The sequence below is a fragment of the Sclerotinia sclerotiorum genome, genomic scaffold (assembly GCF_000146945.2).
Source record: "Sclerotinia sclerotiorum 1980 UF-70 scaffold_25 genomic scaffold, whole genome shotgun sequence".
Taxonomy (NCBI): domain Eukaryota; kingdom Fungi; phylum Ascomycota; class Leotiomycetes; order Helotiales; family Sclerotiniaceae; genus Sclerotinia; species Sclerotinia sclerotiorum.
This window is the reverse complement of record NW_001820811.1, coordinates 398,130-413,104: the sequence shown is the minus strand read 5'-3', so window position 1 is coordinate 413,104 and position 14,975 is coordinate 398,130. Positions and strand designations below refer to the sequence as shown.

The window sequence follows — 14,975 nt, the reverse complement described above, 5'->3', positions numbered from 1 at the left end:
ATCAAAGGTTAAGCTGTTAGTCATTTCATTCGGGATATCAGGGTTTTATACTCTGGCAACTTATTTCTTCCCCATTTTACGGAAGTTACCAATTTTTGGTACTGCAATTGCTCAAAATTGGTTATGGACTTTGAATCCATCTCTCGCATATGTTGGACAGGGGATTATTATGGGTCCAGCGACGACTACGCATATGCTCCTTGGAGCATTTCTTGGTTGGGGAATACTTTCTCCCCTAGCCAAACATAGGGGCTGGGCTCCTGGACCAGTCAGTGATTGGGAGACAGGAAGCAAAGGTTGGATTGTTTGGATCTCATTAGCTATAATGTTGGCCGATTCAGTAATCAGTCTTGGATACATCGCGTTTACCCCTTTGATCAGGAATGGTGGACATTATATCAATGAGGCTCAAAAAAAGATCAAGACACATGATTGGAGGGGTCTCTTATCAATTACAATACCACCATCCACCACGGGATATGCTCCTATAAACGGCGATCGTCGGGGTGAACATTCATCAAGTGGTGATATATCATTACTTTCAGGTAATAATCTACAGATGGAATTGAAAGATTTACCAGAACCCGATGCCCCTCCAGAACATCTCGTCAATTCTCAGACTGTTTGGATTGGTCTTATCCTCTCCATTGTATTCTGTGTATTCAGCATCCGCGTTGTATTTGGCGATTTAGTTCCTCTTTACGCTACCATCATCGCCGTTTTAATTGCCCTCGTCCTCTCCATCATGGGTGTTCGAGCCTTGGGAGAAACTGACCTCAATCCTGTCTCTGGAATTTCTAAACTAGCTCAACTATTCTTCGCCCTCATCATCCCTCAATCAAACAAAAACTCTATCCTCATTAATCTCATCGCAGGAGCAGTTTCCGAAGCTGGCGCTCTCCAAGCCGGTGATTTGATGCAAGATCTCAAAACAGGACATCTTTTAGGTGCGGCACCAAATGCACAATTTTGGGGCCAAATCATCGGAAGTGCAGTTGGTGCTGTGGTAAGCGCATTAATCTATAAACTTTATACAAATGTATATCAAGTTCCAGGAGATCTATTCCAGGTTCCAACTGGATATGTGTGGATTTTCACGGCGAGATTGGTAACCGGGAAGGGATTACCACATATGGCTGCTGAGTGGGCAATTGGTGCTGTAGTTATTTTTACAGGGACTACGTTATTAAGAATTTATGCTACGGGAAAGAAATGGCATTCTTATATTCCTGGGGGTATTGCGGTAGCTGTTGGTATGTTTAGTTCTCATCCAATCTTTCTTCTCCACATTCATTTCTTTTTCGAGTAAATACTAATTCTCAAAAATAGGCATGTATAATACTCCATCCTTTACTCTCGCTCGTGCAATAGGTGGATTCATCAATTTATACTGGCGTTCGTATAGAAAGAGAGAAGAGACTCCAATTGTGGTATTGGCTAGTGGATTGATTTTGGGAGAGGGTGTGGTTAGTATTGTTAATTTGGGATTGGCGAGTGCAGGGGTACCGCATTTATGATGGGTGGGTGTTGGAGGGTGCGGGGGGAGGAGAAGGAGATGAGGAGACGAGAATGGGGTGAAGATAGGATAGAGATGGTAGAGCCTTTGGAGGGTATATAGGGATATAGGTTGGGTTTAGATATTATATGATATAGGTACAGGAATAGATAGGTATGAAGAGGAATAGGTATGAAGAGGAAGAAGATAAATAAATGGATTTGTGATATATAAATGAGGGTATGAAATATGTTTATTATTCTAGTTCTTTTTGTGTGGGAAGGTGTCACACTCAAGAATACTGGGTAGAGTATCTTGTATTAGAAAATACTAAGCTAAGGAGAAAAGAAGAAGGAAAACAATAGTAGCGAGTTTTCCTGTGATTAAATACAAACGGGGCATGCCACGTGACCCGAAGGTGTGAGGCGTCACAGAAGGTATAATGTGATATAATAAATAAATAATTAAATAAATAACACAATGTGACGGAAAAGTCGTAAACGGAGTCAATTCAATTACTTAGAATCTAAAACTAAAGAACTAAGAAGATTCTAAGTAAGAAGGTCTTTATATAAAGGGCTAGTGCACGTGAGCCACTAGTGGGTAACAACCGTCACGTAACACATAAAATAAAATAAAATAAAATAAAATAAAATCATATGTATCTAGACATCTCCCATCTCCCATCTCCCATCCATCTAGATATAAATCACAAACAAATAATAATATCAAATATATCTCCTCTCCTCTCTTTTTCTCTTCTCTTCTCTTTTCTTGTTTTCCTTTTCTCCCAATTCATCTCGTTACTCATTCTTTCATTAATGATCCTAAACCCGTACGTAAGTAACTCCTCCTTTTCTCCTCCTCTAACCCACCTCATTACATAACCCCTCACAATTCTAAACTCACAACTTCCGTTTTTCTCCTCTCTCTCTGTCTCCCCTTTCTCCCTCCTCTCCTCTCCTCTCCTCTTCTCTATTCCTCTATCCCTCTTTTCCTCTATCCCTCTATTCTGTTACGAGGGTAGCCGTCTAGATCACGTGGAAGTGCTCTAGGCTCTCGAGGTGGTTTATAACTAGGCGTCAAGCAGGGACTTAAGTAATGACAATAATGATATGCTATTCGTAACTAATAGTAGAGTATACTAAATGATTGATCTTGAGCACGAAGCTCTATATAAAGGAAATCCATCTTGGTTATATAGACCTTCATGCTAATCGTCCCCTTGGTCCCCTCGGTCCCTTCGATCAAGAGACCGAGGGGATCTAAGGGACCATGTGATTACATAATTGGTCACATGATACGAGATCCGAAGCCGTCGTAACATATTCCTCCTCCTCTAATCCACCTCATTATCCCCTCACAATCCTAAACTCATAACTCCTCTCCTCTCCTCTCCCCTTTCTCCCTCCTCTCTCCTATATTTATAAAACCCTCAGGCTTCAACTACCTACCTATCTACTCTCATCTCATCTCATTCCCTCCTCTCTTCCTTTATTTTTATTATTATTATTTGTTAAAGTGAATGGTTCCTGCGTAGCACGTGCACAGGGCACTAGTCCTATTAGGACTAGATTGAGAAGCTCTTTGTAAGAGAGCTTCGCACTTCTGTAGAACTTAGAAGATAGATTAACCTACTAGACCAATATTACCTCAGTTCTGCCCTATCAGCTTCCCACTATTCCCTGTGTGAGGTCATTCCTTTTAACATTATTATTATTATTATTATTATTATTTTTTATTTTTTAAATTGGATAATCTCTCTTATACAAAAAATAAATTATATTGACATCAAAATTAAAAAAATTATAATCAATTAATTATTAATTACTTCATCTTTCTATTCACTCTTAATAATTCTTATATCAATCACATCACTCACATACACTCACACTCACGCCCACCAGCAAAACCATTCAAAGATTCAAAGATCAAGATTCAAAGATCAAGATTCAAGATTCCTATAAACAAATATCTCGCTTCCTTCCACTTCCCCCCTCCTTCTCCTCCCGTCTCCTCCCCTCCCCTCTCCTCTCCTCCTCTCCTCCTCTCCACAAACCATAACAAGAACCAGGTACTTAGGGTATAAGGGGGTATATGACCATTCGTTCCGCTTACGCGCCCGTCCATGTACAGTACAATTAGAAACTGTAAGCAAATAAAGTAAAGTAAAACTAAGAAATCAAGTTAAAAAAAAAAGTCCACGTCTTCTTTATCGATTTTCCGATTTTAAAAATCAATTTTACATCAACTAAAATGTGTCGCTTTTTTTTTAGTTAACAAGCAAACACATCTCAATCCGTACAAAATTAACTTTCAAAAAACTTAAATAAAAAAAGTATCGAGGAAAATTTTTGAATAGAGACATAAAAGAGTAAAGAAAAACACAAAGGAAACATGATAACACATTATTATCCTGTTTTGACGGCTCTGACTCTGATACTCAACCATGCTTTAGTCAGCATGGTGGGTAGGAGACTATATTATCCATCCACCCACAACCAGCGCATCTCTGCCATTACAACATGCACCTCCACTCCATCCTCCGCCATGGTATCAAAGGGTATCGGTATTTAGGTATTTCCCATAATAAGTGGCGAATTCGAAATCAAATGTACGTGTACTTCAAATATCAAGTAGGAAAATTGGTCATCTTGCTGTGTTATATATTTCATATGCATATATAACTCGGCGTTATCGATATCGAAAAGATGCCATTTAAAGTTGAGGAGCAGTAGCAGAGACTATTGGTGCGCTAGGTTCAGTCTTAATCGGATCTTCGACCTTGGAAGCTTCTGGTGCTGCCATTTCAGTATCAGTACTATGAGCTTTTACCAAGGTTCCGATTATATATGGAGGCTCACCAGTCTCGTTCGCATGGGCTGGTTCGGCTCCAGCTGAGGTTTGTTCTGCGGTAGTCGGATCTTGGTCTTCAGCATGGGTGTGTTCGGTGGCTGTTACTTCTGCTGTTTAAGAGATATATTAGTATATGTGTAAAGGTATGAATTTAGGATTTGTAAAACATACGTGCAGTACCATCGTCATTTGGATCAACAGCGGAATTTGCAGTAGGTGGAGCTGCGGCATCAGTTTCTGCACCGGCGGTTGGTTCTTCAGCCTTCTTGGATTTCTTTCCCTTGAAAAGAGCCTTGAACTTGGCCTTGAGAGTCTCTAAAGCTTTTGGTGCTGTTATAAGAAGTATTGTTAGTTATTGCGCGCAGATGATACGTGCATAAAAACTGATAGATAGAAACATGAGATGTAGTGAAATTCGTGGAAAAGTAAGTACCCATTTTGAAATATGTGATTTATTAAGTGATGGATAGAATTATGGTATTATAGTAGAGTCAATAGAAAGAAATCAAACGTCGATAATATTTTTTTGGATTTGAATACAATGGAAAATTGAAAGAAGCTTTAAAAGACAGAAAACGAAGGACGAAGAATGAAGGACAAATTCAAGAAAACAATAAAGTCGTCTTAGTAGAATGAATGAATGAATGTATGAAGGAAGGAATGAACGAACGAATGAATGAATGAATGAATGAAAGAAGGACGACGGATCGAACAAGAAGATAGATGGAAATGGAAAAGATTTCACTTACGAACGCCTGGCATTTTGATAGATTTTCCAAGAGTGGAACCCCCTTGTATGAAGTTATTTAAATTTTATTTTGGTATCAAAGTATCAAAGTATCGAAAAGGAGAATCTGAGATTATGAGACCTCGATGATCCAATTTAAAATTATGAAGATGTGATAAATTGGTTCTGGTGGATTTTTTTGGCTTTGGTGGTTTTAATTTTGGAGAGATGGTTTGACCCTAAAGTGATTTATTTGTGGATGGAATTTGATGAGATCGAGAGGATGGAAGAGTGAAGAAGAAATAGAAGGATGGATTGATAGATGATGGAAAAGAAGTTGATGTTTTGTTTTGTTGTGGTTGTGATTGTGATTGTTGTTGAGACAGAGTAGAGTAGAGTAGAGTAGAAAGAAGTAGGGAGAAAACTAGAAAGCTTGGGTTGGATTGGATTGGGTGTAGATGATCCAAATGATATTCAAGATAAGATGAATCAAGAGTCAAGATCTCATTTGGATGTGTGTGATTTGATACAAAAACTCGAGTCAAACCTTCTTTCTCTAGGAATAAAAAGGAAATGGGCACATGCACATGCCATACGGACACACATCACACTATTCATCCCATCCAATGTTATCGCAAATGGAAATGAAGAATAAAGAAAACTTACCTGCCTAGGTATTAAAACATCGGCCGAAATATCAAATCATTCTACCTAGATAGGTAATTATTGAATTTTCTCCAAATCTAACTGGTCAATATAATAAATGTACGATAGGATGATCAATTCAAAATATAAAAGATGTAGTTGATCACCCATTCAATCAGTACCTACCTATTACACTTCATATCATAATCATTCAATCTTCCGACCAATCTAGAATGTCACTCCCTCCCATCCCCAACCTAAAAATAAATCATCCATCGGAAAGAAAACCCTTCCCAGTCCAGTCCAGTTCCCTCATATCAACATACATATCAAACCGTTACATTCAACCCATCTACAAATCATGCATGTACCTCATAACTCATAACTCATCAAATACCAGGGTTATTAACCTCTACAGTAACTTATCCAACACAAAAATCAAAAGATCTACAAGATGAGGAAGAAAGCCGAAGAATTATCATGAATAAATATATACATAGTTACATAATTACTTGTGTCTAGTAGAGAGAACATTAAATGAATGAACGATGTTTCACTTCAAATTTGAATATCTAATTAACCATAGAAATAGATATTTTATTCTACTTGTACTTGCACTATCTTCGTGCGGTTAGGGTACATAGCAAGATCTTACATAGATAATAAGTACCGGTAGATAGGTAGGTAGGAGGACACTTTACCATACTCTTACGATTAATATCTACAAGGCACTTTGTGGGATTTGGGAAGCAAGTAATAATTAGCCGCAGCATAAAGGCCCCATAGCTGCAGCGTTGCTCTTCCCTCTGTAGGGTAGGTATCGAAATGAGTGGAATGAATATTTGCAGATGGAAGGATATGGGAAAGATGAAAGATTATAGAAATTGGGAAGAATATAGAATATAATTACTGATTCGATCTTTACTTATGTCATGGCGTATATGTTCTATCGAAGGATATATATTGTAAGACTTATTATTAAGATACCTGGCTACGGTAGATACCCGACTGATGATAGTTCACAATTCTAGAATCTACCGAGTCTTTGGATAGATACTATAAAATTTGAATCATGTCTACTCTATCTACTCTACTTTCCTCTACCATCCTCTCCTCCCTTCACCTCACATCTCCTATTCCCTCTCCCTAACATCTCAAACCACAACACCTACCTACCTTCCTCACACACCCGTCAAAACACACATCAAAACACACACTTCATCCATCCCATCCATCCCCTTTAAATTTCCCAACAATAAAATCAACAACCCGAAATTCATCATTCTAAAATGTTTCAATTTCATAATTTCCCTCAGGGTTTAAGGTTCACCTACTTGGTTATACAGAAGTACAGACCATACCTAGGTAGTTATGGATACCTACCTACCTACCTACTCCGTACCTAATTATCTATCCAAAGTAAAAACCAAAAAAAAAAAGCCCCACCCGGGGTTCAATGAGGTAACACCCGATTGCCACACTAAAAGGAAAATGTGCCACTGCACGGGACCATGCGCGCCCAAACTTCAAATAGTTTGTCATTTGTCTCCACATAGATCAGTGAAGCCTTTGGAACGTATGATTAACGCTTTTTCATGCACAAATCTACGGAGTATATCCATGCATGTACCACTAGCTAAATTCCCCTGAAATATCATTTTGGGTATTATTTGTATCCTTTTTGCTTGAGCTTCAAAATTTATGTGATCCTCTATTCATTTTGCCCATGGTGCACGTGTTGGGCCATTATCAGTATGTGATGGGTTTGTTGATGTTGCTGGCGTATTATTGTTCGGCCATGCTTGCCTTGGTGTAAATGTTGAGGATGTTGGTGGTATGTTTCTTCTCGTTGAAGGCATAGCTCGTGCGGCCGTATTTGCCCATGGCGCAGCTGTAGCTTGCATACCTTGAGTTTGTGGTGTATTAGCCCAGGGTGCTCTTGTACCCTCTTGTGGCGCTGGTCGGGATGTAGGTGTCCCTCCTGAACCTGTGGGCTGATTTGCCGTATGTATTGTTTGAGGCGTTGATACAGCATGAGGGTCTTGACCCCAACTAAATAATGATCCGAACGGGAAATGTTGTACCACCGGAAATTTCGATAGTACTTCTGCATTGTACATTTTGATCATCCCCTGAAAGTATTAGAAGTGACTATCGCTGTCAAAGAATAAAACTGACCTTATTTATTTTTCCCCATCCTGCTCGCACACCGGAAATATCAAAAAGAATTGGACTATGTTCCCAAAATGGTCCAGTTTTCACATCATTAATGAAACCAATTGCCGAGAAATACATGTTATTCTTTCTTTCTCGATCAACTGTCATCTTCTTAGCCACATCTCCTGGATTTGGAGCTTCGGGTAAAGATCCTTCTACTGGCATATCTTCATCATCAGTAATAGCTGGACAATATTGGGATGACCCAAATATATATGGTAGAAATGAATGATCATCTAGTCCCCATACACCATGAGATCCAGCTGGTTCTAGAGTATATGTGAGGATAAGTCGACGAATTACACGTAAGTAGCTGATGAATGTATTAGAATCTGCTGTTCTAGAATCCGGGAGGAATAAACATACGGCTCTATAACACCCGTAACAATACTTCTCTCTAACTCGCCTCGATTTGAAGATGTTTTTGTGAATCCACCCAACTTCCAAATACATCCTAAGAAAGCTAAAAAGCTAAGTTCATGACCAGTTCCATAATCCAGTCTTTGCGCACTCCCAAATCCACCCAACAAATAAGAACTAAGTTCATCCAAAGCCGATACTTCGTCATTAGGAGAACTTCCCCCAAATTCAAGAACTTCAGCCGGTAAATATTGCTTCAAGAGATCTCTGGCTCTTGATTCCAGTATTTCATACCACTTTCGAAAGCTAACATTTCCAAATCTTCTTGGTCCTGTATCAGGTGGTGCTTCATCAATAATGGCATTGATATCCTGTAATAATTCCTGTAGTTTCCTAACAGGCTCCGATAATTCTAGGGAAGAATTTAATGTCCAGGTCTGAACCTTTTGACCTATATCAGATGATTTCCTAGGACACATAGCAATATTGAGTTGCATAACAAACACGCCAATATCCGTATAGGCTTTTGATATGAGGAAGCGGGGCACATCGTGACCTTCATGGATTCTCTTTATAGGCTTTATGAAAGTATGAGGTCGTGATGAATCTAAAATTGGTAAACTTCGTGATAGACCAGTGTCTGCTGGAGAATTTTGATTCTTTTGTTGTGAAGCCATCTTCAATTTTTGTTGTTGATTTGATGAAGATATAAATTCGAAATGTTTGAGTTGGTGATGTTTTTCATGGGGTAAGCAAGGCAAAGAAAGCTACAGCCAACCAAAAAGCATCATGATATCAAATAGCTGTATCCTTGTCTGTATCAATATTGACCTCTGATTGGTTTAAACATTTAGCTCTATTTATTAGTACTGCCGCATTCTGACCCCATATCAGATTATCTCCAAACATCCAAATGTTGACCTTTTCGTTCAATCTTCACTATGAATGAACGGCACCCCAGAGTTTAATTGATCTATTCTTCTAGATCATTTTTCTACATCATTCTCACAATCTGCCCATTCGAGAGTAAGTTCTCCCAAGAACACCTCTACAAAAATATTTGCGCAAGCTTTCGAGGCCGGCCTTTTTTTTACAAACAAGCTCGGCAACTATGCCAAGAACTAGACTACAAGAAGCAGGTAAGAGTACACCATGATAATTCTACAATTATATCTAACTATTTATTATTAGCGGCGGCGAGGCGCGATGATGCTGAATCGACAAACCTCATTAATAATATTATCCATAGTAAGCCCAATCAGAGAAGGGTGACAGTCGCACTTAAGCAGGCTCCAACCGTCGGTCGCTATCGACAGCTCGTGTCAGTCGAACAAGAATCGGATGCAGATTCTGAGGAAGAAGAGAATGTTGAAGAAGAAGAGGAGGAGGATGTTGAAGAAGCATTGAATGCACAGCTACTTGCGAATCAATCCGGATTCGAGCCCGAAGACATGACGGACGAACTCGAAAATCACCAGCGAAAATCCCTCTCTGCGAGCAAAAGTACGGAGAAGCATCCTCAGAAACAACTTCGCCGACCAAGTAGGAAAGGAAAAGGAACAGCTGAAGATATCCCAGAACCTCCAAATGTTTCGCCGCGGAAGCGCAAACGAGATGACGAAATTTTTAATTACAGTATTCCTGAAGACGAGGGTGATGCTCAGGACAATCATCAACTTACACCCTTCAAGCGACCAAGTAAAAGGCCAAAGACGAAGGACATCCTTAAACAGAAATCATATACAATAGTTTCTAAAAGGGGTAGGGGTCGCCCTCGTAAGAATTCGGTCTACAAGGAACCGATTTTTCAAAATGAGCCTGTGGCTCCAGCGAACAACGAATCGGATAATGGGGGTGAAAATTCAGATGCAACATTTTCCGACCCGGCAAATAATAGCAAAACCGTTCCTAGAAACGCCCGGCGAGCTGAAGAAGTCGACGAGGAAGAGGAAGAGGAAGGTGATGCCTTGAATGGTCCTACAAGTGCTCAGCAAAGGGGGGAAGATGACAATGATGACGCAGAAGACGGCGATGAGGACGGCATAACAGGCTTGATCATGAGTCAAAGTCCTGTAAAAAGTCCAGCAAGAGCAAAACTTCCGGCTTCTAGAAAACATCACCTGAGGAGTGCGGAGAAGGCGAGGAAAATTAGCAGTAACCATGCAAAGAGTATCCATAACAACAGGACTCCGTCTCCGCTCCACTCAAGACGCAGAGAGAAGATACCCGCAGAAGTCGGAGAGGAACTGAGACAAGCGGCTGAAGATATTGCCGATGAAGCTGAAGAGGAAGCCGATGATAATACGGATTTTAGGGAAGGATCCGATCGGCAGCTTAGCCGAAAACTTACTCTTTGGAAAGGGATTATTGGCCTCGATTTTTTCCGAAACGTTGAAAGGATTTCAAAACGGTTCGGTTGCAAAGAAACTAATGGCATATGGGAAACAGTAACATCTGAGAGTCGCGGCGTTAAAACAAAATCGGGAGAGAGGATCGAAAGATCTCTAAAGGAGCTTCAAGAACATTATCGAGATCTTAAATATGCGATGGATGAGAAGAATGATGTTGATCAAATTCAAGCGAATTTGGACATTGATCGGAGTATTGATGCCTTGAAGCACAGGATAAACAATTTGTTAGAGCCTTTGTATGAAGATGTTGTTGAACATTATGAAAATCGAAGACGTGAATTTTTGGTGGATCTTTACTTTGTTCTCATTCGGAAATTCCTCAAAGTCCTGAAAACCGCCATTCTTACGTATGGGAGCTACGAACCGTTATCAAAGAAAGATTTATCAGTGGTGATTGAGATCACTAAAATAATCCTTGGACTTTTTAATAATCTTGACAGACAGAACAAGGAATTTCAGCCCGTGGATCGCGGTCAGACGAAGCAACCATTGAGAGAACTTCGACATCTTCTGCGAGTTAAATTATTGCAAAATTGCCAGCAGAGGCTCCGTGACAGAGAAGACGAGGAAATGCGAGAGAAGCTTCTTGCTAGTACCCAAGAAAAAATACGTGCTGAACAAGAAGAAGATGAGACGCGAAAGATTGAAAAGGAAGAGAGAGATCGAGAGATTAGAGCATACAATAAAGGTGTTGAAAGACGTATGATGAATGATCCAGAGAAAGCTCGTTTGATTAAACTTGAGATGAAAAGGAATGAGTACAGGAAGCTTCCACAAGCTGAAAGGATCAGACGTGAGCTAGAAGCGGAACGTGCCAAAAAGGCGACGAGACCTATGCAACAAATTACACAAGAAGAACGAGAGGAATATATTACCATTTCACATGGAAGTCGAAGAATCGATGACTGGGATGACTGGGATGACCAACGGAATGATCCATTCTTAGAAGATTACGTCCCTCCCCATGACGCCAATAGGTAAACGACCATTCACCCCTATTCCATTTCTTTTCTCTAAAAGATACAGCAACAGCATTTTTGCGCAATTCCAAAGAAGAGATTCTACATCTCCTCTCCTACCGGAACCAGAACGAGAGCCGGAGCCAGAGCCAGAGCTAGAACCAGAACCAGAACCAGAACCAAAAGCACCACCTAGCTTTGATGATGTCCCCGATGAGGAGAAAGAAAGATTCTATGCTTATTTTAGAGCAAAGTACGAATATGAAAAGCATGGCTTAGAAGATAAAGACTTCTGGAATCGTTTACGAGCAGATTTAGACGGTGGCAGATATACATTGGATGAAATTTGGGAATTTGCGAAAGAGCTACAGGCGAGTCTAGATGATGCACATGAAAATAGAGAATTGGACGGGGATGAATATTTATGGACATATCATGTTTGGGACTGGGATAGGGAGTAGTGGACAAATGTTTTGGGGATGATGAAGCTTGTAATGTAGTGATGGGATACTGGAATTTATCACGGGATTTGATATGAAGGGATGGGATGGGATGGATGATGTATGTGGCGCAGGCGCAAAATTGGCAGTTGGCTTCTTGTTTTATACGATATAATACCCAATTATGTGTATTTGATGTTATTTTGATGTGCCTTTGTTGAGTTGATGCGATACCATGTATCTGGTTGGATTTACTCTGGTTTTCTGTAGTGTTACAACTGCAGGACTGGTGGACTTAGTTTAGCCAAATAACGGATTTCTAGTAATTTGCCTTGTACATGAAATTTCTTTCTTTCTTTGAGGATCCGGATATCATAATAATACATATGCATATATATATACATACGGGGAAAGTAATCGCGATCAACATGCATGCATGCATGCATATCTGTTACGAGGTTTGCCGTCTAGATCACGTGGAAGTGCTCTAGGCTCTCGAGGTGGTTTATAACTAGGCGTCAAGCAGGGACTTAAAGTAATGACAATAATGATATGCAATTCGTAACTAATAGTAGAGTATACTAAATGATTGATCTTGAGCACGAAGCTCTATACAAAGGAAATCCATCTTGATTATATAGACCTTCGTGCCTCCTTAAAAACCGATGGCTATAAGCCCGACAATTCGATCACCGCAAAGCCGATCTCGATTTGTCGGTTTCTTGATCATGTGATCAAGAACGTGACCTATGTTACTGTCCGACGTAACACTTCTGTACATGAATATCAATGCTTAACCTTAATCGCTAGGACATCGTTGCATTATAAATATGTATGATTTCAATATTCTGACTCGAGTACTTACTACTTGAGTAGATGGGATAATTTGTTGGATGATGGGTAAATGTAAATCATAAATCGTGAATCGTAAATCGTAAATCGTAAATCGCGCGCGGACTTGGGCCGTTTTTCACATGCTTCTCGCTTGTGTTTTTTCGCGTGGACTTGCTAAAAGGGGTAATTAGCTCCCCACTTGTGTGCGTAGTGTACGAGTAAGTATGTTACTTTATGTGTGCTTTGGAGTTGCGCGAACTGGGATTTGCGGGGTTTGAATGGTTGTGCGATGGATCACAGAGAAGGGAGAGAGAGAGTTGGTATGTATATAAGAGGGAAGATAGAAGGGTGGGAATAAACGGATGAATGGATAGGTGAATCGATTGAAGAAGTGAAAGTTTTCACGTTTTTTCGACTTTTGAAATTTAGGATTTAAGATTTGAGATCGGATATTTATATTCGATATTTTATATTTGAATTTGAAGTTGAGGGAGAAGGAAGCACGAGTACGACTATTTACCAGTGAAGAAGAAGTGATAAGTTGGAAATTAAACGCTGAGAATTGGTGATCTTTGAGATTTTTGTAAAAATCTACAAGATTTCTAAGGTTGGAGAGAATACGACAACGACGACAACGACAGGGAATTTCCAAAAACTACCTACCCGCTCGCCAAAACTATACTCAACATGTCCGATTCGGAAATCTCTACATATCCCAAAACACCACGGAATACCGTGCAGAGATATAGAAATCTAGGTATTTTATTTCTCTTTCTCTTCTCTTGCTTTTGATCTCTTTCTTTTCCTATATTTGACTCCTACTCTTTCTCATTATTTATTCCAAATTCCCTGTTTTCTATTTCCGTTACTGCAATGCACTACTCATCACTTCCCACTTTCACTCTTCCGTTTTCCTCATCATGTATCACTCATTAATCATCCCTTCTTCCTTCCCTTCCTTTCCTTTCCCCTACATCTCACTCTCATCCATACATTTTCTCCATATACTCGAGTATCTATCCTTCCCAATCTATTATTTAACTACCAGCAAACTAATCCACTCTTTCTACATCATCTAGCAAAATACGATCATCACACTATTCATAGTATTATAAATAGTTCACCATTTTTGCATGTTTCTTGTAGGTTTGAATTGTTTCTTTTTTATTATGTCTTTTTGTATTTGATGTACCCCTGGGTCGTTCATGTGGTTTTTTGTTTCATATTCTGTTTTATTTACTTTCTACTTTTATATCTTACTCTTCGTCATCATGGCGATTTTTAAATCTCTCCCCGTCACTTCTTGATTATATCCCCCCTTCAATTTCCCCCTTTCCATCCCAACCCCAACCACAGTCGCCCCTCCGCAACCACAAAGCACCCACTAACCTCTTCCCCCCGTTCCTAGTCAACACCCCTTCACCATCCGATCCCTTCCCCGCTCTCCTTCCCATGATAGGTTTCGCAGGTAAATACAACCCGCAAAACCCCGATGAAGAAGATATAGGCGAAGGAGCAAATATATACATACACGGTTATGTAAGTAGTCGATTAATGAGGATGGGAAAGAATGCTGGAGAAGGAGAAGGTGGAGAGAATAATAATGTTGATAATGATGATGGGGAGGAAAAAGGATTACCTATGACGGTTGCGGCGACTTGTTTGGATGGATTGGTTTTGGCGCTTGCGCCTTTTAATCATAGTTAGTTGGTTGTTTTCTTTGACTCTTGTCTTGTTTTTTTATTTTCGTTTTGATTCTTGGTCGGTTTTCTTTTGGGGAGTGGTGGTGTTGTATTGAGTTTATTCATTCTACTCCATTCGACAATATTCACATACCTAGGTACCTGAAGAGTAGAAAGGATGAAGCGAGGGAAAAGAAAGCAGAAGAAAGATGCAGGAAAGAAAGAAGAGAAAAAGACTGACAATCTCCAGATTACAATTACCGTAGTGCAGTTATTCAAGGATATGGACAAGTCGTCGAAGATGTAGATAGAGAAATTAGTACGTTGATTTACTTCACTCTATTTAGTT

General features: G+C 39.8%; 5 protein-coding genes across 5 annotated transcripts in view; 3 read left to right on the top strand and 2 right to left on the bottom strand.

Annotated features, from left to right (window-relative positions):
- Positions 1 to 169: 169 nt before the first annotated feature.
- SS1G_13517 (hypothetical protein) lies at positions 170 to 1,578 on the top strand (the record flags this gene model as incomplete). Its single annotated transcript, XM_001585583.1, has 3 exons — positions 170 to 1,253; positions 1,330 to 1,466; positions 1,501 to 1,578. 3 exons carry the CDS (start codon positions 170 to 172, stop codon positions 1,576 to 1,578), a joined length of 1,299 nt encoding a protein of 432 aa, XP_001585633.1.
- Positions 1,579 to 4,213: 2,635 nt separating this feature from the next.
- On the bottom strand, positions 4,214 to 5,113 carry SS1G_13516 (predicted protein; the record flags this gene model as incomplete). The annotated part of the gene is made up of 3 exons (XM_001585582.1): positions 4,214 to 4,461; positions 4,523 to 4,681; positions 5,101 to 5,113. The coding sequence occupies 3 exons, from the start codon at positions 5,111 to 5,113 to the stop codon at positions 4,214 to 4,216; spliced, it is 420 nt and encodes a 139-aa protein (XP_001585632.1).
- Positions 5,114 to 7,508: 2,395 nt separating this feature from the next.
- SS1G_13515 (hypothetical protein) lies at positions 7,509 to 8,977 on the bottom strand (the record flags this gene model as incomplete). Its single annotated transcript, XM_001585581.1, has 4 exons — positions 7,509 to 7,629; positions 7,794 to 7,855; positions 7,902 to 8,253; positions 8,307 to 8,977. 4 exons carry the CDS (start codon positions 8,975 to 8,977, stop codon positions 7,509 to 7,511), a joined length of 1,206 nt encoding a protein of 401 aa, XP_001585631.1.
- Positions 8,978 to 9,411: 434 nt separating this feature from the next.
- SS1G_13514 (predicted protein) lies at positions 9,412 to 12,131 on the top strand (the record flags this gene model as incomplete). The annotated part of the gene is made up of 4 exons (XM_001585580.1): positions 9,412 to 9,439; positions 9,492 to 10,076; positions 10,131 to 11,688; positions 11,738 to 12,131. The coding sequence occupies 4 exons, from the start codon at positions 9,412 to 9,414 to the stop codon at positions 12,129 to 12,131; spliced, it is 2,565 nt and encodes an 854-aa protein (XP_001585630.1).
- A 1,500-nt stretch (positions 12,132 to 13,631) lies between these two features.
- SS1G_13513 (predicted protein) overlaps positions 13,632 to 14,975 on the top strand; it is a gene marked incomplete at both ends in the record, with an annotated part of 2,241 nt that continues 897 nt past the window's right edge. The window contains 4 exons of the mRNA XM_001585579.1: positions 13,632 to 13,701; positions 14,024 to 14,050; positions 14,353 to 14,646; positions 14,877 to 14,929. Of these exons, the coding sequence (XP_001585629.1) occupies positions 13,632 to 13,701; positions 14,024 to 14,050; positions 14,353 to 14,646; positions 14,877 to 14,929 (444 nt within the window). The remainder of the gene's footprint in view (positions 13,702 to 14,023; positions 14,051 to 14,352; positions 14,647 to 14,876; positions 14,930 to 14,975) is intronic.